Below are 26,448 nucleotides of genomic sequence, written 5' to 3'. Positions count from 1 at the left end.
TTTCTTCTAAGTGGTATATCACTGCTGTTCAGAGGTAACTCAGGGTTGCTGTGATGTAAACACTGTGACATTGATGTGTCAAATGCAATAATGGGCACCCATGGTGGACGACAATGTTTGGAGGAGCTTCCCAATTAAAAAAGCCTGGAAGAGGAGCGGCATCCACTTCCGAAATGACTTGCCTCCAGAAACTCTATGTACGAACAGTGCTCAGGTCTTTCGTTCATAGGGTCGCGATGAGTCGTCTACAACTCGACAGCATCAAACAACAACAACAACAACCCATTGTGTTCAACTGCAGTAAACTAATTGCAGCGGCAGAGGCCAGGTTGTAGAGACAGAAACTGAAATTTCTATTTTCGTTTCTACAGAAATCCTAGACGTAAGTAGTCAGAAAGCATGTTCTGGAGTCAAGAGACCCGGTTCTCCTCTTTACTTCGGCCCTGGTGACATACTGTGTAACAAGCTGGGCTGCTTGAACCCAGCAGCTAATCAATGGAAGAGAGACAGGCAGTCCCCTCCCATCACAATGTACAGCATCGGGAACCCGGCGGACGGCCCCATGGAATGGGATCCACTTGACTCAAGAGCACTGGGTTGGGTCTGAATTTTTAGTAACTTCCAAAGACTTCACTCTCCTCACAGAAAGAGAAGATAACAAGATGTTTAAATCATTTTAAAAGTAATATGCTGAGAATGTTGATAGCTTTTAAATATCCAATTAAGCTTCCGCATTCATTAGGATTTCATTTGCTCAATTGAAGAACACAAGGGCTACAAAGAGCACAAATAAACTGAAGAGTGGATTTCATTTAAACGAAAAAATGTGAAAATCACTCAGGAAATGTACTAGCTGTAGTTTCTAATGAAAATGCTTCAATGGCAAATGTTTACCTGTACAATGTAGAAACAAATTTAAAATCGCTATCTCTAGTGTTTTAGAGAAATCTAAAGATGTCAATCGATTCTTTAAATTCTGGTTTTCATCACTATATACATTAGAGTCGGCAAAAGAATCTTTAAGGAAATAGCATTTCAAACAAGCTGCGCATTCTTTTGAAAAAAAGAAAAGATTAATGTTGCCATTATTTTCATGGATTTTAAAAAAGATAAATGAGTTTAAATTGCCCATAATTTAGCTTTTTGAATATAAATGACAAATCATTTGCCAATACAGCTGCAGGTAATTTTACTGAAAGAGTGGACTGCCAATTCTACATCTGAGTTGTGGCATTTACCCCCAAGTGGCCAGGCCTCTCATCTGCTGTCTATTAAAACCCCGCATCTCTATGGATCGTACCGCACATCCATATGCACGCACAAAACAATATATTGATCAAATAGGCCCCAATGTGCAGCTGCACGTATGCAGACTGCTAACACATCTACCACATGGGGAGAAAGAGAAATGATCGGAAGAACCAAAAATCAAGCCAAGGGTGGCGCCTCTCCGGTGATCGGAACCACCAGCTGCAGACCGTCTCCTGCCACGTGATTTACACACTGGAGGGTCTGCACCTCAACTGCAATGAGTCTGAGTTTGGGGGGTGAGTGTGTGTGTGTGTGAATGCATGTGCGCGCACTCAGAAGGAGCTCTGGTAGCCAAAAGATAGGCGGTTTGATTCCACCCGTCGCTCTGCAGGAGAAAGATGAGCAATCTCCTCCCAGGAGATTTACTGCCTCTGAAAACCCCCTGGAGGGTCAGTTACGAGTCAGCTCTGACTCCACTGCATGTAACAGTAACAGTACCTACATGGAGTTCTGGTGGCTTAGTGGGAAGGAGTTGCACTGCTAAGTCAAAGGCAGGTGGTTCAAATCCACCAGCCACTCCATGGGAGAGAGATGGGCAATTTCCTTCGGCATGGCATACTGCCTCCTGAAAACCGGCTGACGGGAGGGTCAGCTAGAACTCATTTCCAACTCAACCACAAGGACTTTGAGGGTGTGTGTGTGACAGAAAGCAAGACAGTGAGAAAGAAAGAGAGGAGCATAAGCAAGTGTGCTCAGTGGTGCAGTGGGTGACACCCCAGGATGTTAACCAAAGGTTGTCATTTCAAATCCACTAACTGCTCAGGAGAAGAGAAATCAGAAGTCTCCTACCATAAATATGTACAGCCTCAGAAACCCAAAGGTGCGTCTTTACTAAACAGCAAAGGGGTTTCCTGTCCGTTTTGTGTTTTTAAAGATATGCGCAGATCTCTAGAAGATAAGAGATAGATAGATGGATAGATAGATAGACAGACAGACAGATCCCAATGTCACTCACCTGTCAGGAAGGTTGGTCAGCACAGGCTGACTTATGCTTACTTACTGAATGGGAGAGAACAGTTTCACACATCTTAAATAAGTCTGTGTCTTCTTTGCTTATCAGAAACCTGCCCCTTGTACAACTATTCAAATGGTTCCAAGAATATTCACTTTGTAGAAAACGGACATGAAAATGTGCAGCTCTTTGCTGGAGCAACGCCTGTCTGATGCACTGCATGTGGGTTCTCAACGCATCAGCAAGGACGGGCGTGCTGGGCTGGGCCCCTGGGGCTCCACTCCCGGCTGGAGACAGGCTTGCTGGTGCCTCTTCCTCCCCTGCCTGGCTCTGGCTTTCCACATTCATGAGCCGCAGCTGTGTTTCTGTTTTGCTTTCCTACGGCTACTCCACACAGATCCCTGCACGAGAGAAACCCTACATACGCTTGGAAAGGTTCTATTCCTATCATCTATCTAGTTGCACATCAGCTAGGAAACAACAGAACTTCGATATTAAATTGAAATAATGGATGCTGACAAATCCTTACTTCAAATGTTGAGGCACTGCAATAGACTGAGATGCTGTATATATTTAGTACCTGAATTTTTACGTGATTCTCTCTGAAAACTTAATGTCAGTTCATCACTAAGAGTGGGACCTCCTAATTCCTCTTGCCCCAAAACGAAATCCCATTTCTACAACGGTGATGTAAAGACTTCTAATGTAACACCTGTTATGGATTCAGTTACGCTTCAATGAGGACTGAAAATACCTGTCAAAGAATTCTTGCATTAAAAGCTGCCTTCACTTATTCCCAGCTCACCAGGAAACAAGCTCTCTGTACTACATCCAGATGTGGTCCAATCGGTGCTGAGTCATCCACAGTGACCCTGGATGACACGGGAGATCCGCCCTGTGGGGTTTCCAAGTCCATATCCCCAGGGAAGCCGGCTATGGAATCTTCCTCACACTGAGCCGCTGGTGGGTTTAAACCACCCACCTAGTGCTTAGCAGAGGAGCGCTGAGCTGTATTAACACTGTTTTCCTACTTAGAAGCATTTTGTTGAAATGTGCCAGATAAATTTTTCAGATTATAGTTTGTTAATACAGACAGCTGACTCACGGACAACCTTTGAGTCATAGCTGAGCCTCCAGGAGGATTCTGGAGGCTGTAAATCACACTCTCATCTTTATCCTGAAGAAGTGCTGATGGCTCCTGGTTGCCAGAGAGGGGCTCCCTTAAGGCTCGCAGCACCGCCCCCAAGTTGTATACAATATTATTGCTATGAGTTTGCAGAATAATTATCAAGATCTATTTTGATTAGCTGACTGAAATACCCTTTACTCGGTTACAGTTTACAGACATCACAATTCCCTTAGGATCAAGTAAGCAAGCCTTCCCTAAAAGGCAAACGTGAGAATTCAGTCCACTCTTTCAGGACTTAGAATTCCCCATGAACTTCAATGAACTTCATGATGGAGAAAGACTTCTCTGTGGAGATCGGGAAATGACCAGTCCATTTTCCAACCAAAACCAAAGCTACAGCTGTTAAGTCGAGTACAGCTCAGAGCCGACCCTCCATGGGGCTTCTGAGACTGTAAATCTCGATGGGGGAGTCTGCCCACTTTTCCCTCTGAACAGCTGATGGACTTGAACTCCTAAACTTTTTGGTTAGGAGCCTGATATGCAAGCAACTATGCACCACACTTCCTTACCTGTACATAACAAAAACTAATAATTAAGAGCATAGGGGAAAACACAATTCAGCAAACTTATCACCAACCAAACCAAGAGACTAATGTACCGAGGGTGAGCCTGTCTCCTGGTTACACCTAATTCCTGGGTTCTAATATGATTAGCTCTTCTCTTCACGTGGAAAGGCTAAGATTTGGGTGATAAATTATTTTACCACCAAATAAATAATTTGCACTTAGCTAATTTTCTCCTCTTAAAAATTATATATGGAAGGGACTCAATATTTGCTAAATAAATACTAATGAAACGTGACATTCTTTCCTGGTGTTTAATTTAAAAAGGCAACACATATCCTAATTACTCAACAATCAAAAACATAGTCAATCATCTCACATTAAGAGTCAAATATGCTACATGCTGTCTATTAAGAACCACTATAGTATATTGTCACCAACAATGGCAGGGCCACAGTATCCAGGACCTCAGAAAGCTGGCCACACACTGTGAGATTCCATTTGTATGAAAGGAAAGAATATGCAAAGGCACAGAGACAAAGAGCTGACTGGTGGATGTCTGGGGCCATTGGAGAAGGAAAGGAACCGGAAAATGGCTGTTTAACATGTGCAGGGCTTCCTCTCCAAATGATGACAGAAGTCAGACTGAGATGCTGGTCACTGGACCCAGTGACTGTACAAATATCACTAAATGAAACATTTCACAATGTCAAATTTTATGTTACATGGATTCTGCTTCAATCAAAAAGAAAATGGAAACAACTCAAGTGTCCATCAGTGATGCCTGGAGACGCCTACTATGGTGCACACATGCAGAGAGAAGAAGGGTGAGACTTTAAGCCTGACATATGCTGGGCATGCTGTCAGGAGGGCTCAGTCCTTGATAAAGGGCACCAAGATCGGAAAGGTGAAGGGTTACTGAAAAGAAGACAAGACCCTTAATGAGCTAGAGTGGCACAGTTAATGTGACAATGGGCTTAAGCAATCTGGGACAGATTGCAAGGACGGTGCAGGAGCCCTTCTATCTATGGTACATAGGGTCACAACGCATCAGAGGTGACTAACTCAACGGCACCCAGATACAACAACATGCTGCATAAACACTGGGAAGATGGAGAAGGACTGGGTAATATTTTGTTCTCTACCTGGGCATTGAGAAGACAAAGGTTCCAGCACTGGGCCAACTGGCAGCACCATATTAGATGGAGAAGAGAATGAGGTTGTTAGCAATTACACCTTGCTCGGATCCACAATCAACACTGTTAACACCAGCAGTCAGGAAGTTAAAAGATGAATTGCATTGGGAAAATCTGCTGTCATGAACCTGTCCAGAGTTCTGAAGAGCAACGATGTCAGTCTAGATACAAAAGTGCACCTAATCCAGGCCATGGTCTTCTCAATTACTTATTAAGCTTCAGAGAATTGGACAATGACTAAGGATGACAGAAGGAAGAATAGATGCCTTCAAGTTGTGGTGCTGGACAACAGTCTTGAACATACCATGACTGCCAAAAAACCAAATAGGTCTGTCTTTGAGAGGATGAAACCAAGTGTCTCCTTGGAGGCTAAGATTATGAAGCTCTGTACCACTCACTGTGGGCACATGGCCAGGAGAGATTGGTCCTTGGAGAAGGACATCATGCTTGGAAGGGTGGAAGGACAGCACAGGAGAGGGAGACCCTGAATGAGATGGATTAATAGAGTAACTGGGACAATGGGGGTTGGTGTGTCAGAATTAGTGAGACTGGCTGAGGACAGGGCAGGGTTCAGAGCTACTATATATAGGGTCGCTAGGCACTGCAGGCAACTAAATGGCATATAACAACAAGAACATACTATGACAGGTTTGGAAGCAGGAGTGACACCCACTTTCTAAAGAACATGCCTCCTGAAACTCTATGAACTTTGATAAATGTTGATAGCTGAAGAGGGCCTTCAGGCCTTTTGTTCACAGGGTCGCTATGAGTTGTGCTCAAACGCAAAAGCAATCAACAACATAGATGGGATCACTGGAAGTGAAAGCCCATCTACCTACAGCAAACCTTTGTTTGCTGACTCATTGAAAGTACACTGAGCACTGCTTTGAAAATATTTTCTTTATAAGAAATGAGTTCAGAATAAAAAATTAGCATTTAGTTGAATGGAATCCGATGTACATGCAAAGGTTTTCATTGGATTTATTTTCTCTTCTGTTCCAATGTCTCCTATTACAAAACTGTTTCCACTGATATGGAAAAACAGAGATCCTTAAAAGAGAAATGCCTACAGCAAAATACATACAATCTTTGTGCTGATGAACAGAAAAGGGAAAATCTCATTACTGAATTTTAAAAATTAAGCGTTATTATATTGGAGTGACTGGCATAACAGTTTTCCAATAGTAGCTGTGATTCAGTAATACTTGTGATGAAATGTTATTTCCATTTCATCTGGGATTCACAAGGGTGGGTTTTTGTTGGTTATGAGAATAACAAGGATTATAAGAGTTATAATGAATCATGAAAGAATGCACAAATTGCCAGGAACAAGGAAGTACAGAGAATGAACTTGAAAAGTTTAATTTTAGTGTCTTTCTTTCCTCCATTGTACTTTCAAAAGCTTGAGCAAAGTCAACTAATTTCTTAATTAGCCTATTGAGAATCAAACAGTGGGACGGGAAATTCTTCATGAAGCTGCTAAAATTCACAACCTACTCACTCAGTTAATTGTTGAGCCTTCAATTAGACAACACAAGGTTGGTTTTCTCTTCATATCACAGACACATAAAGTACATCACTTCTTTTCCTTTATCTGCTCCACGTTTAATGCTTATTTTAAAAAAATGAAATAAAACCACCCTGAAGACGGGTTAATGGGTTGATTCTGACTCAGGACAACCCAGCCTTCAAGCCTGGTGGAAGGATGGAGCCTCAAGGTCGTTTGAGATTAGGGTATATCTGTGCTTTCACGCTCTCTGGATGCCAATTAGGGTGAAAATGTATTTTCTCTTACATGATCCTTAACTTGTAAACATTTGATGGAATAAAATGGAGTCGCTCACTAAAAGAATGCCTCAGTATTTCCCTGCCTCTAGTCTCTTGTGCTCTGCGGGCCTAGCGGGTTCACACCCACCAGCTGGTCCATGGAAGAAAACGGCCAATCTTCTCCACACAAGGAACAGCCTCTGAAAACCTGCTGGAAGGTCAGCTACGAATTGGTTCTATCTCGGCTGCACTTTATTCCCATTTGCAGGAGTTCTGGTTGTGCTGTGCTTAAAACATCTGGCTGCTAATCAGAAAGGTTCTGCTTTGAGACAGTAGACACTCCAAGAGGGACAGCTGACATCCATCCTTGGAAACCCTCCGGGCCAATTCCAGTCAGTCCTACTTGGTGGTAAGAGAGGGGAACAACAAAAATGATAGTGGGCTTGGTTGTGGACACTGCCATCTTCTACTGGCTCTTGCAAAATACCTGAGTAAAAGTGTTTCAGAAAACAAAACTCTATTACCTGTCATTCATTTAAGCAAGAAAATATTTCTAAATATTTAACTGTGTAAAAAAGAAATACATAAATGTAACTAAAAAGCAGGTGGCTCGAGGCTGTTGTAGACAGACAGCGTCACGAGAGCTCTGCGGCCTGTGTTTGTTCACCGGACACTGACACGGGTCGTGCTAATGTACGTCTCAGAAACCCTGGAAGTTTCTGTTGAAACTGAAGACTCAATTTGAATGGCTGAGTTCAAACATTGATTTAAACTAAATCTGAAGAAACACGCGTCTAAATGATTCGGATTAGAATAACAACAGCTGTCATGTCGGTATTTGCACCAACGTTGTCACAAACTGTCACTTACATGACGTTGCAATAATTGAAGGCATTAAAACAAGCAAGAGGCTGGGCTCTGGGGCTAAGCAGACATGTCCCTAGCCTGAAAGCCATGATTTACAATATTTAATTGGTCCCAAAGTACAATGCACAGTAACCTGATGTCTAATTGTGGAATCCTTGGAGGCCAACTTTTTATTTCATTAATTTTCTATGCTACAAGCACAACACAAATCGGTGTGCCTTGTAACAGTCGTCACTTATATGTTGAAGAATTTGTGTCTTCTTCCAAGAAATCTTTCTATTTCTCCTTTGCAAATGTTAATATATTTCATAAACCTTGAACACTAATTTCAGAAAAGATATTACTTTCTTCAGTAGCCATCATAAGACTAGCAAAATCTGAACTGATTTCAGAGATTCAAACTTTGGTGCAAAATAGAAATATGTACATTTTATTCATGTCCTTATCAGAAAAACACAGTGTTAGACAAACACCATCAAGTGTGTGTCTCTCTTCACTCTCTTCACTCAGTTTATATATGAGCATGTGTTTTGGGGGTTTTGTTTTGTTGTTGTTTTCCATTTCAGACTTTTAAGAATGAAGCAGGAACTTTTAGACAAAACTACCTGGAAATTATAATATGGAATAACTCAATGTCTAATGGCATTTTCTTTTAAAGTATCTCTTTCCTCTCCTTAGGTCATTATGACTTAAACAAAGGCATCGTCACCGAGTTGGTTCTGATACATGTTCCTACTTCCTTTGTTTTTGAGGCTATAAGTCTCATCCAGAGAAGACTGCTTCATATTTCTCCCTGGGAGAGGATGGTGGGTCTAAACTGCCAAAGGGCTTATAATTAAGAGTTATAGTTGCAAAGAAATGTGTCATTTAAGTGAAGAGCACTTCTCTTTATGGCTGTATAAAATAAACAACTAAGACATAATAATTGTATGCTAAGGAAGAACTGAGTGGAGATTTAGAAGAACTTTTCTGTACTAGTTTGTTCCTTTTGTATAAGCCCAAACTTATCGCAGTCTTAAATTGTTGTTTTTCTTAGGTGCCGACGAATCAAATATAGCAGTCTATGACAACTGATCTCAACCTTGCCCTGTCCTGAGCACCCTCCAACCTCTGATACATTGAGCCCCTGATACATCACTGTATCAATGCATCTCACTGAGGGTCTTCTCCTTTACTGACTCTCTACTTCTCATCTGGAATATACCGGCTAAGTTACGGAATATCCATCTGTTACAACAACTGGAAACTTGGAAATGTTTCCATCGTGAGATAGTGCAAATGAGCTTGGACTGTAAAACTCGGGCTGCCCTTCAGTGATCTGAGTAGGAAGCCCCAGTAGCTCCAAATGCTGACTTCAGAACCACCACCCTCGTCCCAAGGATATGCCCCAGCTAGTGGGAGCATGAACTCTGATGACCCAGTACTCACTCACCAGGCTGCAAACTGACAGGCCAGGGTTTCCAAACCACCCGCTGCTCTGCAGGAGAGAAATGGGGCGTCCGTTTCCAGGAAGACTTCCAGCCTTCCAAGTCCCCTGGGCTCCTCTGTCCTGCAGGGCTACACGTCCAAACCAGGTGGACAGCAGTGGGTTTTCATGAGCAGTGACTGCTCTGCTACCATGAAAACAGGTGAAACGCCTGGCTATTATAGCCAGGCTGCTCCTTGGAGGCAAGGATTCTGAAGCTCCGTCTGACATACTTTGGACATGCTGCAAAGTGGGATCAGTCCTTGGAAAGGGACGTCATGCTTGGGAGGGTGGAGGGACAGCACAGGAGAGGAAGACCCTCGATGAGATGGATTGATTCCATCACTGAGGTAATGGGGATAGGTATATCGGGGACAGTAAGACTGGCAAAGGACAGAGCAGGGCTTAGGGCTGTGGTACATAGGGTCGCCATGAGTCGTAAGTGACTCGATTTTGTATTTATAAGTGAGAAACATCCCCCTCTGACCTGGAGGAGCACAATGGCTTTGGCTCAGAGGTGCAGACTCACTTCTAACTCACTTATACCATTCCACACAAGGGCCACTGGACATGCAGTCTACCCTGTCCCATACATTTTCTCCTCGTAGACCAGATGTGACAATGGGCTTTTCAAGAGATCTCCTTCACCATGGGCGTCTCAGAACATTTGAATCTCATCTAAGCTACAATCTTCCCTAGAATAAGGGAGTGGTTAAGTCGGGCACCTCCTCGTTCCTGTGGTGAAGGGTCTCCTTTACTGCTGGTGTTGATGGCGGACCTCGTGCCCAGCCTGACACACAAGTCACGTGGAACAGAAGGCACTGCTGCTCTCCATGTCCAGGGTCTGCATTCATGGTGCAGCCGCCGTGTCAACCTGGGTCATACGGGTTCTCCTAGCCTTCACTGACCTGACAGTCTACCAAGCCCGGTGTCTGCTGTGTCTCCCCACAGCGCCTGTTGTAAAGCCTACCTTCTATGCCTGGGGTCATAATCCCATGAGGGAATATGAAGTCTTTATTACATTGGGAGGATGAGGATTCGTGGAAGGAATGTTTTGAGTCAATCTCTTCTGGTATAAAAGGAATCTTCTGGTATAAAAGAAATTCAACAAGTGAACAAACAAAGCTGCTTCTTGTCTTGTTGTTGTTTTTTAAGTAACCTATTACAATTACATTTTTCCGTCTATTTTTTAAAATTGCAAAAAGCAGCTCTGGGGTTAAAAAGGTTAGCAGTTTAGCTGCAAACCAAAAGATAGGTGGTGGGCACCCCTCCAGCCATTCTAGGGAGAAAGGTCTGGAAATCTCTGTAAAGACTACAGCTTAGGAAACCCTCTGAGGCCCTCCTCCATGCCACGTTCTTCATCTCATACCATCTACTGTGCTGTAACAAGCCCAACAAAGCAACAATGACTCAAGCTGTGGTTCAATTGCAATAGACCACTGAAAACCAAGTAGATCATCCCCCAGCTAACAGTGCTGTACCTGGGCATGACAGATACATAGCAACCTCTACCAGGTGAGGGTAGAAGAGAATATTCTGGAAATGTGCACAGAAGTTAAGAGAAGCGTTCTGAAAAGGCCCTGGCAATTAAATTTAAGGGAATCCAGCTTCCGATCCAGGATACGCGTTTGCCTCCTTGAAACTCAAGGTCAGACTACAGAAAATGAAGACAGTTACTGCCGGGCCCACTCATTACAGAGAGCCGCCGTGTGAAAGTAACCCAGCTGCAAAAGCACGTTGGAAACTGCAATATGCTACAACGACATACTTTCTGGAAGGCTTCTCAATGGAAAATTTTGTTATACCAGACTACAAGATTCAAGTTTACAGGCTATTTGAAATATCACGATAAATGTTAAATATCAATATGTATAGAAGCAAGTCAAAATAGCAACAGAAACAAATAATGCATCATAATAAAAATGCCTCTAAAAATGAGGTTGCAGAGCATAATTTTTCTTAGGGCTACTTTAAATCAAAACCTGTACCCCTCAAAAACTATATGCAACCTGGTTTTTCAGTAAGTTTATTTATAGTTTTGTTTTGCTTTTTTACTTAGCAAGGCTAAATTTAATACTTTCTTGCAGAATTTTCTGAGTGCTTTTAGCTAAAGGTATGAAATACGTTTTGTAAAAAACTTTGGATGACATGTTTTAGAGATCTAAGATATTTTAGGGAGCTCTGGTAGCCCAGTGGTAAGAGGTTGTGCTAAGGTTCAAAAGGCTAACAGTTCTAATCCACTAGCTGTTCCACAGATGATGCATGTGCAGTCTCCTCTTGTGTGGTTAACTACCTCTCAAAAGCCACTGGAGGCTCGGCTTTGAGTGGTGGGTTCCGACTCAGTGGCACACGACAAGAAGTTATTTTCTAACCAAGGTATTTCAGTAGTCGCTGCTTTTATAGAGAATTCAGTCAACGTTTGCAAAAGCTAATTACAAATGTAGAAATAATAAAATGACTAACAAAAGCAGCAGAACCACTCTTATACATATCAATATAATGCATGGTAGCACAGTTTCAAATGGACATACGTTTAATAATTCAGTAACTGTTTACTGAACTGCGTTTATCGGCCTGGTCCTAGTACGGTCGAGCTCAGTCTGTATCCCAATGTGCAGGATACATCTACGCTCGTTGGTATGAACATCATTTTCTTCCTCTCATTCCTCCTTCCTTAGTATTTGTGTGCGCGTGCGCGCGCGCGCGCGCGCGCACACACACACACACACACACACACACGTTGTTAGTTGCCATCGAGCTTGTGCCAACCCATGATAACATGACCACACTGATCACAATGATCACACCGCCAGGGGCTACGCATAACCACTGGTACATCTGAGCCTGTTGCTAAGGCAAAGATGCCAAGCCATTTCTCTGAGGGTTTTCCAGATAAATACATGCATGTCTGCAGACAGATAATAAAAGCATTCCTCTGCCAGTCTCGTACACTGTAGTGGCTTTCATGTTGCTGGGATGCTGATCACCACACCACCAATATCTCAAATATCAGCAGAGTCACACATGGTGGACAGGATCACTTAGCCAACCAGAGATCTTGTCTGTGCCTACTACAAGAAAGGTGATGTGACAGGGTGCAGTTGTTGTTTGTTGTTGTTATGTGCCATCAAGTCGCTTGCGACTCATAGTGACCCTATGTACAAGAGCTCTATATGCTCTTCTATCCTGTGCCAACCTAGCCATCTCAAACGCACTTATTCCCACCTCTCTAGTCACAGAATCAATCCATCTCATCAAAGGTCTTCTTCTCCTTCGCAGTCCCTCTACTCTGCCAAACATGATGTCCCTCTCCAAGGACCAGTTTCTCCTTGCAACATGCCCAAAATATGTCAGATGAAGCTTCAGAATCCTTGACTCCAGGGAACATTCAGGTTTCACCCTCTCCAGGACAAACCTGTTTGTTCTCCTAGCAATCCATGGTATATTCAACACTCTCCTCCAGCACCACAGCTCAAAGGCATAAATTCTCCTTCTATCTACCCTAGCCACTGTCCAACTCTTTGATGCATAGCACGTAATTGTGAAGATTATAGCCCGGATCAGGTGCACCTTAGTCTCCAGTCTGACATCATTGCTCTTCAGTACTCTTGAGAGGTCCCTCACAGCCAACTTTCCCAATGCAATCCGTCTCTTGACAGGGTGCAGAGAATATCAAACAATGTCACTAATTTCACACACAGGCAAAATTATATTGTTAAGACTTGAAAAATGGTTGTAGCAATACAGCACCAAGAAACTCCAGAAATTCAAGCCAGATTAAACAGAGGATGTGGCAAGAAAAACATCAATGCTGATGTCAGATAGGACTTGACTGAAAGAAGGGAACTCCAGAGAGATGTTTACCAAGGATTTTTCTTAATTGACTATGTAAAGCATTTGACTGTTTAGATTATACCAAATTATGGATAAATTGTGAAAACCAAGAATTTCAGAAAAGTGTGTTCATATAGAATCTGTACATACCTTAAGACACAATAATTTACACAAAACGAGATAGTTCATGATTTAAAATCAGGAAAGGAATGCTGTAATTGTCATTAGGTGCCATTAAGTCTTGTGCAAACTCATAGTGACTTTGTTAAAAAATAGAACCAAGTCCTGTCCTATCCTGTGCCATCCTCATCAACTCTGACACACTTGAGCACACAGCTGTTGTCACTCTTTCACTGACCCTCCACATTTCCAAGCATGATGTCCTCCTCCAAGTAACAGTTACTCCTAGCAACATACCCTAAGTATGAGACAAAGCTTCGCTATCTTTGCCTCCAAGGAGCAATATGGCTGCACTCTCCCCAAGGTATTAATTCCTCTCCTGTAATCCTTATTCATTGTCCAGCTCTCAGATGCATCAGAAGTGACTGAAAAGACCGTGGCCTTTTCATCTTCAGACTGACATCACTGCTCTTCAGGACCTTGGACAGATCCCTGGCAGCTGACTCTTCATGCATCTCCTGATCTCGTGACTGCTGGTACCAACGGGGTTGAAAGTTGATCTATTCAAGGTGAAATCATTGACAACTTCAATCCTTTCTCCATCTATCATGATGTTCCCCACTGCCCAATGGTTAAAAGTTTTGTCTTCTTGATGCTGAGATGTAATACACATTGAAGGCTTTAGTGTTCAAGCTTCTGCAGCATTTTAAGTCTTCCTCATTTTCAGCAAACAAGGTTGTGTCATCTGCATCATGCATATTGTTGATGAGTCTTCCCCCAATGCTGATGCAACATTCTTTTTCACAGAATCCAGTTTCACTAATTACTTGCTCAGTATGCAGACTGAACAGGTAGGAAGAAAGGACACATAGCTGGCGCACAACCTTCCTGATTTTATTATTATTATTAATTATTATTATTATTAATTTTAGTAGACATTTACAGAGGTTTTGGATTTCCATTCATTCACTGCCGCACTTTTCTCCCTGCCCACCCCTCCCCACCAGCTCGCTTTCCCCTCCAAAGAGGGAGAGAGAAAAAAATTCCTTCATTAACCTTCCTGATTTTAAACACAAAAGGTGACTTTATACATAGACTCCACATGATGGACTGCACAGGAATCAGACTGGCTAGATGTGTGGAAAGAACTGTTGGAGAAGCTCAAGATAGCTGTGAAATCCAGCCAGGTGACTAGAATAGATCATCAACTATTCACATGCAAGTTCAAATTGAAGCTGAAAAAAAAAAATTAAAACAAATTCCAAAGAACTCAAATACAACCTTGAGTCCATCGCATCTATACTTAAAAACCAAAACAAAAACAGGAACAAGTTTGAGGCGTTGAATACCACTGACCAAGGCCCAGAAGAGCTGTGGAGTGACATCCAGGGTATTATCCCTATATAGAGCAAAAGGCCGTTACAAAGAGGAAAAAGAAAAACCAAAAACAGATGTTAGAAACACTATAAAAATGGCATTTGAGTATCAAGAAACCAAAGCAAAGAGAAGAGATGGCAAAGTGAAAGTGATGAACAGACGATTCCCCAGTGCAGCTTTAGAAGACAGAGGATAATATTATAACAAAAAGTACCAAGAGCCAGAGTCAGAATCAAACGGCAAGAACTTGCTCAGCAAGCCCGTCCTTTTTCTGCAGAGCAGCTGGTGGATTTGAACTGCACGCCTTGAGATTGCAGTGCAGCTTCATTAATAAGCTGTTATTTTCTCAAAAGATTGATGGGTATACATGGAGGAAGTCTGCAAGAGTGTTCCTTAGAATGGAAAATGGTGAGTATTTGAGAACCTTGAACATACTGTCAGGCAGGACCCATGGACAAGGGCATCATGCTTGATAAAGAAGAGTGTCGGTGAAACAGTGGGACATCCTCAGGAATAGACTGACACAGTGGCCACACAGTGGGTTCACACATAACAAGACTGAAAGGGTCACTGTAATTCAGACCAACGTAACACACCTAACAACAACATAAAGATCATTCACATGCATACAGATGTATACACATGAATGTTGATCTGTTGTTGTCATGTGCCGTCAAGTCACCTGCGACCCATAGCAACCCTATGTACAACCGCTCTGAAACCTGCCCTGTCCTGAGCCAGTCTCAGTGACTCTGACACACCTACCCTCATTATCTGAGTTACTGTATCAAACTGTCTCATCCGGGGTCTTCCTCTCTTATGCTGTCCCTCCACCAGTCCAAGCATGATGTCCTTCTTCAAGAACTGGTCCCTCCTGGCCATGTGAACAATGTCTGTGAGATGGAGCTTCAAATTCCTAGCCTCCAAGGAGAAACCTGGTTTCACCCTCTCCAGGACAGACCTGTTAATTCTCTTGGTGGTATTTCCTAAATACTTTAAATGAAGACTATTACAGATTCTAAACAACAAAGAATAAACATCTATTTCTTCCACCTTCAGTGCCAAACCTTATGTGAATCATGGTATCCAAAAGCGTCAGGCATTCTTCAGCTATATCTGTAAAAACACTTTCCGTTTTTCCCTTTCATTTTCTACCCAGGTACCAATGCTGACCCACCAGAGGAGAGCACATCACTCTAACCTCTTCCTTTCTGTTTCTGAGATTTCACTTATTTTGCATTCTAGGCAGTTTTATTATCATGTAAAGAGAAGCTCTGATTAAGCCTCACCTTGAGTATTAAGATAGCTAATCACATATTTTTGAAGACGGGAAGGTAGCCAAATGATTTCTCTTTGACAGAAGATACAAAATTAAATTTCATTGACATGCAGTTGAACTTTATCTCTAAGTAATTATGTTTTCTAAAATTTTGTCAAGATGCTTCAGTCAGAGCTCACAAAATCAAAGGAGGATGAGGTTTGCGCTGCTGTTTCCTGCGGAAGTGAATGTTGTGTTCCTGCCACTCGGCTCCTTATAACTGAGGTGTTCTGTGGGCAAACCTCATTTCACAGAGCACACCAAATGCCACTGTGAAATGACAGACACTGAGATCTCCCACAACTCAGAGGAGGACAGGGAGTGTGCAACTCTGCCCTCCCAGACCTGGGGTCTCCGTGCTCAGGGCCAGGGGAGGCTGAATGCTACCCAATGTAAGGACTGGCTGGTTCTCAATTAGGATCAGGAAATCATCTGTGCTATATTTAAGGCTCTTTAATATTTAAGCACAAGCTTTGCTTTATTTATAACCAATTTATTCGTGAGCACACTGAGAAAGCCTGCCATCACATAGGAGCCCTAGATGAAAACTACAAAATCCATTAGTTATAATAAAGGGACATCATTTACCTTTGATCATAAATATCACAGAAGTACATGAGCGCCCAGAATATTCACGCACAGGAAGAATAAGGGTTACATTCTTAATAGCATATATTTGCATAATCATGATCTGAGAATATTTCTTGATATTTCTTTATACTAGGCAAGGAGGGATGGAGACAAAATGGCTATAGCTGTCCTAACCTCCAACAACTTGTTTTAGGAGACCACAAGAAAAATAGATGACTGTTTGAACACAGTATATAATTCACACAAAGTCAAGATTACACAACTTTACAGGGGCTTTCGCATCAGTGAAGAAGTCAATTGGATGTTCGAAGAACACACAGCTCTCAAAGCCCTACATGGTGGCCGTCCTCCGTCTCTAAGAACCCTCCATGAGCTCAGATGGAGAAGAATCTCCTAGAGCCAGTGAAGAGATCCGGTTCATAGGAGGGAGTAAACGTTAAGTACCGCTTTTACTGCATGAGAATTTGAGACTGGTTGTATTGATGTCTTGGGACTGGCAGACAGGAAAGTTAGCAGTCTCCTTCCACGACCTTCTTTGGGAAAGAAAAAAGATGAAGAGTCCTCGCCATACTGAAGAGACCACTTGTCGGCATCCCCAAGAGAAGCACCCTTTTCAGGCTCAATTTCCATGTGTGTAGTGCACACAGTTAACACCTGAGAGCGACCAGTCTCTTCATAAACGGACTCATCGGGTACTGTAGGTTCCATTCCAAGTAGTGCAACACAGCCAGTATGGCAATAATAACACAGTGTGGGGAGGGAGTTCCCAGCACATACAGAAGTTATGTTTACTGAAAAGGCCTTTGACAAAATCCCCATCTTGATTAGAATACTCAACCAAATAAGATTAGAAGGGAATTTCCTCAAGCGAAATATACATTAACAAAACCAAGAGCCAACATCCTTCTCAATGGAAAAAGACTAAAGGCATTCCTCTTACAAGCAGGGACCAGACAAGGATGAACACTATCACCACTCCGATTCAATATTTCATTGGAAGTAATTGCTGGGGCAATAAAAGAGAGAGAAGAAAAGAAAAGGCTTGCAAACTGGCAAAGAGGTAGACAAACTGTTGCTACATGCAGATGACATGATAGTGTACATAGAATACCCCAAAGACTCAACAACAACAACAAAACCCTGGTAGATCTGGTAGAATAATTTAGTAGAGTGTCAGGACACAAGACCAATATACAAAAAAACAGTAGGATTTCTCCACAGCAAAAGAGCAAACACAGAAAAGGAATCTAAGAAAACAACATTTATAACAGCCAAACAGGAGATGAAATCCTTAGGAATATACCTCATTAGAGGCACAAAAGAACTTTACAAGGAAAGCTACAAAATACAGGAAACAATAAGGGGCCTATTTGAATGGAAAACTATTCTCCATTCAAGGGTAAGAAGATCCAACATTATGAAAATGGCAATCCCACTAAAGAAGTCTGCATGGTCAACGCAATGCCAATATACATACTAACCTCATTCTTCAAGGAGACAGAAAAGGCAGTTGGCAATATTAGTTAGAAAGGAAAGAGACCCAAAATAAGCAAAGTTCTTCTGAAAAATAAAAATGCAATTAGAGGTATAGCACTCTTTGGTCTTAAAGACTACTACACAGCTGTATTAACCAAAACAACATGGTACTGGTACAAAGACAGACACAGAGACAAATGAATGGGATCAAGAACCCAGAAATCAATCCATTTCCCTATGGTCAATTGGTATTTGACAAGGAAACAAACCTACGATATGGGGAAATGTCCGTATCTTCAACCAATGGTACTGGCAAAACTTGGTATCTATCTGCAGAAAACTGAAATAGAATCCACATCTCACTCTATACACAGAAATCAACTCAAGGCGATCAGAGACCTAGAGGTAATGCCCCAAACTGTAAGGATTATAAGATACAAAAAGGAATCAGAGGCAGTTAATCACACAGGAGGAGACTGCCCATCCTTCTCCCGCAGTGCAGCTGGTGGCCTCGAACTGCAGGCCTTTGGAATTGCAGCACAGCTCCTTGCTACTAGGCATAAACATGCTTGCAAATTTAGCCAGAAATGAACAACAGGAGAGAATGATATTAACAAATGGGACCTTCTAAAAAATGAAGTCCTTGTGTGCATCAAACTTTTTCCAATAGAATGAAAAGAAAGCCTACAGATTGGAGAAATAAAACAACACATTTGGCAATGACATTTAGACAGGATCTCATAACTAAGTTTACAGAATACTACAGAGTCTCAAAAAGAAAAAGACTGACAACCCAATTACAAAATGGACAAAAAACATGCAAAGACTCTTTACAATGGAAGACATATGAATGGGTAACAGGTACATGAAGAACTGTTAAAAATCACTGGCAATCAGAGACATGGAAATCAAAACAACACTTAGGTATCATCTTACCCCAGTAGCAAAGTTTAGCAGGATAGCAAGCAATAAAGTAGATGTAGAGAAACTGAACTCTCATGCATGGCTAGTAGGATTGTGAAATGGTGCAGCCACTGGACCCAAACTGGAAGGCAGTCTGGTGTTTCCTCAAAATGCTGAACACAGAAATCCCATACGACCTACTCTTCCACTGCTGGGAATCAACCTTAAGGAAATGAGCACTGAGACATAAAGAGAGATTTGTACACAGATGTTCACAGCAGCATTACTCACAATAACAAGAAAATGGAAACAGCTCAAATTCCCATCAACAAACAAATGGATTGAGAAACTATGGTGCATTCACACAATGGCATACTATGCAGCACTTAGGAACAACAATTTCATAAAATGCTATATAATATGGGAGAATTTATAGAGCACTGTACTGAGTGAAATATTTTAGTCATGTAAGGACAAATGTTGCACCAGACCATTATTGTAAAAAAAAAAAAAAAATAGAAGGATAACTGAGAAAGCAGTGTATAAATGTTCAAAAGGGGAAGGGGACAGAAGAAATGGATGGGAAATGGGGAAGGAGGGCAAAATTCACTAGGATATCAGCGGTTATAGGGTGGATGAGGGAGAGAAGAAATAGGAAAGAGCCAATGAGAACTTGAGAAGATGGAGTGATAATAGACACAGATCAATAGTCATTAATCATATAAAATAAGATGTATATGAAAGACTGTATAAAATAGAATGTTCATGAATGAAACACAATGTAAATGACTGATTGTATAAAACACAATGCACATGGATGAAACACAATATATATAAATTATTGTATGCAAACCAATAAAAATATGGAAGGAAAGTTGTTTACACTACACTATAGTCTATGAAATGTGACAATCACGAGGGAATGTCGGAAATTCTCTGAGAAAGGTCAAGAAGGGGAAGGGGCGAATGCTGCCGTGCAAACTTAACCTACAGACATGGTCCACCAGGGCTGCCCCAAACCTTCAAGATGTAAGAGATGCAGCGACCACGAAGCTCTGTAAAGCTACATGCAAGCCAATCAGGTGGGCCTCTATCTAGCCAAGCTGATCCCCCCTCAGGAGGCACTGTGTGGCCAGAGGTGACCACAGTCCACGGGACGCTACTCCTGCAAACTGCTGGTGCAGGTTCCCAGGCCTGTTCTCTCGGTTGGTTAGAACTGCCGCTTTGCAGCCACGTAGAGACCGGTCCAGCTGCTATGAGCATTCCCACATCGGCTTCCACGCCCTTTAATGCGGCCACACGGGAACTGCACGCTCATCCTCGAAACGGGACATTTATTTTCCAGTTGATCCAGACCCTCCATTTCCTCACCCACATTTGGCACTGTTGCCAGTTTTTCTTTCTCCCATTCTGATAGGTGCACAGCTGTGTCCCTCACGGTCCACGCTGGCATCTCCCTACTGGCTAATGATGGGGAACATCTGTGCACATGTGTATGTGCCACCTGCCCATCAACTTCAGAGAAGTCTCTTTGGCCCAGTTTCTAATTAAACCTTTTCTTACAATTGAGCATTGAGAGCTTGTAAGGTACAAGGTAGACACTAGCCCTCTGTAAACAAACAAACAAACAAGCACACACATACCTCCTTAAAGAGCAATATAATCATATCCTATGTCTATGCTGTTGAATACTGTCATGCTGGAACCAACTCACAGCTAACCCTCTGGCCTGTTTTCAGAGGCAGTAAATCACATAGGAGGTGACTGCTCATCTTTCTCCTGTAAAGCGGCTGGTGGATTTGAACCATGTACCTTTGGGTTGGCAGCACGGTTTCTCACTACTAAGATACCCAAGCTCCATACATATAAATGTATAGCAAAGCAGTGCTTTCACAGCTGCATCACAGATAAAGTACTGGCCATCAGGCCAGAGAAGCCTGATCCAGCATGCACATTCACACAAATACACACAACTGGAATGATCTCAATCTGAGTCACTTTATTTTATGAGTTAGTTGTACTTGATAGCATTTAACTACAACATGTATACACAGGGGTAAAAATGGAACATGCTTTCACAAATACACCAGAAGCAATATTTACAGCCATGCCTACGGCTTTTTTTAAGCTATAAAATGTAAGGGACACATAAGGAATAGTACAATTTCTATTGTTGTTAAGCTCGTTGTCATTGAGTTGCTTCCTCCACCCAGATCCCCGGCAATCACATTCCCAAACCTGCAGATCCTTCCAGAAGCTGATGGCTTCATCTTTCTATTTCACAAAAGCTGGTGGATTCAACCCACCGACCTTTCAGGTAGCAGGGTAACACATAGTACACTCTGGTATTATATACACTATATCATAGTATGTAAGAGCTCCTTGGTGTTACTGCCAGGAATCTAACATTTAACTCAGTCTCTCTGTTTTTGAGCTCCCACTAGTTGAACTGTTAAGGAGAGGGGGTTTGGAAGGGAGGTCATCTTTTGCAAGTAACCCTGTAACAGAACAAGGACAGTGCTGCTCCCATGTTCCCAGATTGCTACCCCCAATGAAGATGGCAATATGAAAAGAGCAGATGAATGAGTTCCTACGATCTCTGGGAACAAAATGCCCTTTCATTCCATTCACTGTCAAGTTCCGTATTCTCACTGAAGATCCGTTCTAATACTAAAATACGCTGCTCAGAATTGTCCTGTGCTTTACCTTAAAGATAATGGGGATTTATGCAGGAAGTTAATGGAAAGCTTCTCCACTTGGAACACATTTGCCCTCCAGCCAAAGCCAGGAGCTTCCCCCGAAGAGCCATGAGTAAAATGAGTCCCCAAACCAGTAAGCCCGACCCTGAAGACACGATCGACCCTGAAGACACGATCATCTACACACTTTTAATTAGTGTGCCTCATTGGACACAAATTACTTTTTCTGCCGAATTATTAACTCAAATGGTATGAGATCTAGAGGTTATTTTCAGGTAGTGTGAAGAACGTTAATTTTTATTTAGTTCTTACTACTTTTTATCTTTGAAACTTTCTGAACTCATACTGTGTAATACAAAAAACATTTGTTCTTTTTCAAACAAATGAGTGAGATCAAGTAAATGAAGTAAAAGACCAAAAAAAGGGCAATTAAATCTCTGAAAGGAAATATAGAAGAGTCAGGCTATGCAGGTATAAAGGTGTAGAGTTACACAATTGAACTTTTCACTGGTTGTACAGAGGAACAATCTAAAAAAAGTAAATGATTATGATCTACTTAACATATTATGTTAATATTATATATTAATGAATGCATTATGTTAAAATGGTAACGGGTGGAAAGAAGTTGCAATGCGATCCCAAAGGTGTGCAGTTCGAATCTACTAGCTGCTATGTGGGAGAAGGATGAGCAATCTCCTCCTGTGTGACTTACAGCCTCCGAAAAGCTGCTGGAGGGTCAGCTATGGGTCAGCTTCAGTAGATGGCAGAGACTATAAGGATGGTCCAGGAGAGGGCAGGGCTTTGTTCTGTTCTACACAGGATCACTGAGTCAGAGCTGACTCAACAGAACACCTAGTGACGGCAAATACATCTCAGAGGCATCTTGACAACCTCATCGGAATCTTAGCAAGAACAAGTGTGCAAACTACTTCTGGGTTCCCATGAATATTCACATTGATGGCTTTTACTGGGACTCTCTGGAAACACTGATGCACATTCATTCAGATGGTTGCTGGCTGCCTCTCAGAGGATTTATGACTTCCTGGGACCCCACAGAGAGGGAACTGACTTGTAGAAAGCAAAGACCACAACGCTATGGTAGTCCTCCACCACCGTGGGGGAAAGACAGACAATCTCTCCAGCGTAGGTTACAGCCCTGAAAACCCAAGGGAGGGAGGGGCGACCATGAGTGGGTTTCACCTCACAGACAAAAAGTGAGAGCCTTTACCAAAGATCACGTCGTTCTGATGCTGAGCCTCTGCGCGAGTTTGAACTGGTGGTGACTCTTCAGATGATGATGCTGATTCACCTCTGGCACTTTTATAGTCAATATTCATGTAAATTCCTAAAGAACACACAGATGTGCCTTGAGAAGATGCAGCCAGAGTGCTCCTTAGCAAGGATGGAGAAGCTTGTCTCACATACTTGGGGCATGTTGTTACGAGAGGCTTTTTCTTGGAAAATGTTTGGGAAGACTGAGGGTCAGAAAGAAGAGGAAGATCCTTAATGAGATAAGACTGGCACAATGGCTGCTGTAATGAGATCAAGTCCATCAGAGATGATAAGGAAGGGGCCGGGAAAGGATGTAATTTACATCTGTGGTTCATAGATCCACTATGTGTCTCACTCAACTGGATGGCACTTAACAATAACATTGTATTAGGTTTTCAATGGTTTCAGTGTCTGAGTCTGGAGTTTGACTGTGAACCAGAAGTCAGATGCAAAACTGCTAAAGGTAACAAGGAAAAGATGCATACGAATGTTTCTTTTTACTAGTGTTTCTGGGGAACCAGCATTCATAGTCTCTTGTGAACTATCCCTCATGCAACAGAGTAAATGGTTAGAGGAACAAAAATCTTGCACATGAAACGGGGCTACTTGATATTTTGCAAAAGGAAACAACAAAGTCACAGAAACAATAATCTGATGATTAAAAAACTACTTAAATGAGTTTTTGGAAGAATTAGAACATTTTCAATTACTAAGTGTATTTTTAAAGAACAAAGGGAAAATTGATGATGTTCCCTTTTGTTTCTCAAAATTATTTTCATAAAAGGAAGAAAAATTTATTTGAGTCAAGACAAATTTTCATGCTTACATTCAAAATGTCATTAACACCAAACTTTGAGGAGCAGTGGTGGTACACTCGTTAAGCACTGGTGCTCCCCAAAAGGTTAGAAGTTGGAACCAATCACCCTCTCTTCTTACCATCCCTATGGGGTCGTTCTATTACATCCTACAGGGTCACACAGAGTTGAAATAACAAATCCTTTATGCCTATTTTGAAATAATTTTTATTTTATTTCATCTTATCCATAAACCTCAAAGACTCATTCTATCTCATTAAAATTTAAAAAGCCCACTTTTTTAATTTTGAAAAGTTCTTAGAATCCATAGTTTTATGCAAAAACTACACAAATGAAATATTTATATTTAGGTCAATTCTTTCAGGAGTCTGTGATAAGAGTATACCTTCCCCCTTTTCATCACATGCTTGTGACAAGTAGCACTTGCATATGCAGCTTTACAGCAAAAGGTTTAGGTGGGTCTTTTGACCGATCTAACTCTTAAGCTTCACAGAAAAATATTTTTTCCCATTTGAACTCAACCTCCTGAAGTCCTGAAGATGAAATCACTCTAAACAGAAAAGTCTCTAAAGCTAGTTTTTATTTTGACTAAGTTATAGTCTACAATATCATCAAGATATGTTTAATATTTTAATTTACTATTTAAGAAAAGCATACTTGTTTCACAGATCTTACTGGAACTTCATATTTCTGAAATAGAAATAGAAAGCAAGAGCCACTATCTGTGTATAAACACGCTTTTATGATGGGCATGAAAGCTTTCCTTCAACAGAACGAGGCTGGAAAGAATGACTATACACAAAGCCTCGTAGGAGTGTAAGCCCTCTTGTGCACAAGAGGGCATGACCAGGGTTTTGGTGGGACCTCTCAGTCAATGCCCAGTGTACCCACCATGGATTCCAGCACCTTCCCCCGCTCCCCTCCTAGAATTAGTTCCCGAGTCCAGTTTTCATTTTTGACATCCTAGAAAGCAGGCGTGGAGGAGTCACCAGCTGGGCTTCCGTGAACAGGGCTCAGGAGAGCAGTTCCCAGGGAGCTCTGTCTGTCTCCGCTCCAGGGTCACTGGGTGCGCGCAGGCGCACACACACGTATCTCCCCCAGGAAATGAAACTCCCATCAGCTCGTTAACATTGGAGGCGGTGGGCACTACAGGGATCTGAAGACCAGAGGCTAGAAAGGTGAGCAGTGCAGCCTGTCCAGAGCAAAGGGCGTCAAAGTCAAAGGGCAAGTTGGGGAAAGGATCCCAGCCCTGCCCCCGGGGCGCACCTCCTTCCTGGGCTGACAGCTGCTATGGTGACACATTTGAGCACTGTGTCCGGGAGGCAGAGGAAGTCTCTGCACGTGGTTCTTCCTCAGCGCCAGGAAAAAGAGGCACATCCTTCTTCCCCGCAGAGCCCCTCAAGTGCCCGAGCCCCTCTCCTCAGGGGACCACAGAAGGAGCGCACAGACTCCAGGTTGGGGGCTTCATGCAAGCATCCTGCCCACCTTTGCAGCCTCCTTGCATCCACAGACTGGACAAAGTTCACCAAAGGGGTCTCATGCGTCTTTGGGGTTCAGAATGGACCCTCAAAGCTGAAGTCCACACAGACAGCTGCCAGGTCCAGGCCTTTCTCTGCCTCACTCCCTCCGCCCCCATCACCAGCCTCCAGGAATCACGACCACTTCTGGGGTTGGAGACCACCTGCCCTCCTTGGTGGACCCTGTGTTGCCTTGCCGTATTTTAAAAGTAAAGATCGAGCTCATTCCCTTTTATGATCAAATTATGACGTTCCTCCTCGGCCCGGCCCTCTCCGAGTGGGCGTCCATACTTTCCACAGGGGTGCCCAGGCCACTGAGCCCGAACATTTCAGAGTTTACCAAATCTGCAACTTTGAGAGTAGTGACGTGGACTGACAGCCAGAGAGTCAGAAATGAGCACTGCATCCCGATCTCCCGTCCTCCCTTCCTCAGCCCAGGGTCTCATGCCCGCTGAGAAGGTGGCTCGGATCCCCACAGACCTTCCTGCCTGCACCTCCAGGTCCTCCGGACGCTGTGCGGGCGGCCTCCAGTTACCTCCTGTACTGCCCGCGACCACGCAGCTCCTAGAAACTAAGCGAAGGCCCCCAAAACTTTGCCCCACGCTCTCCCCCCTGATGTGCACACCTGAGCACACTGGGGCAGTCAGGGCGCAGGGACCCCTATTGGCACCACCGCCAGAACCTATGATCCTGAATTTCCAAACCAGTCAATGAGCGGGGAGTGAGGGGCGGAAAATGGTTGATTCCAAAGACACCCCACGTCTTTCCAGAGACGACAATGGTGGCAGGCACGCCTGTGAAAACCCCACAGACCTCTCGGGCTCTGACAGTCACCTTCTTCCACTCCACCTCCCTCTCAGGCGGTGCGCAGAGGGGACCAGGCGCTCCGCGACCCCGCCTGGCCCCAGAACCCCAGTGCCCCGTCTCTGTCCGCATTCCACAGCCCCAGCCCGCGCGGCACCCCTAATCCCGGCCCGGAACCTCCCGGCAGGTGCGGCGCCCCAATACCCCACTGGGGACCCCGCCCGTGCACACCGGCAGCCCGTCCCGGAGCCCCGCAGGTGGAGCCCCTGTCCCCAGCCGAGCAACAAGCGGGCCTCCGCGGGCGCCGCTCCCTCGGCTCGGCCGCAGCCACCTCCCCGCCGCCCGACACCCGGCGCCCGAGGGAGCCGCGCGCACTCACCCCCAGCTTCCTGCTGCGGAGCTTCACGTAGCCCTGCTTGACTATGTCGTTAAAGTTGGAGGCCATGGCCGCGTCCCCGAGCCAGAGCCCCGG

The 26,448-nt window shown here is 43.3% G+C and overlaps 1 protein-coding gene across 1 annotated transcript in view; it reads right to left on the bottom strand.

The window, feature by feature from the left end:
* The window catches only part of DOK6 (docking protein 6), a 297,299-nt gene extending 270,877 nt beyond the window's left edge, over positions 1-26,422 (bottom strand). Inside the window, exon 1 of the mRNA XM_006892744.1 lies at positions 26,356-26,422. Within this exon, the coding sequence (XP_006892806.1) occupies positions 26,356-26,421 (66 nt within the window). The 5' untranslated portion in view covers position 26,422. The remainder of the gene's footprint in view (positions 1-26,355) is intronic.
* Between the last annotated feature and the right edge of the window lie 26 nt (positions 26,423-26,448).

The sequence above is a fragment of the Elephantulus edwardii genome, unplaced genomic scaffold (genome assembly GCF_000299155.1).
Source record: "Elephantulus edwardii isolate Elephantulus edwardi_28Jun2011 unplaced genomic scaffold, EleEdw1.0 scaffold00118, whole genome shotgun sequence".
NCBI lineage: Eukaryota > Metazoa > Chordata > Mammalia > Macroscelidea > Macroscelididae > Elephantulus > Elephantulus edwardii.
This window is presented reverse-complemented; position numbering and strand designations above follow the sequence as displayed.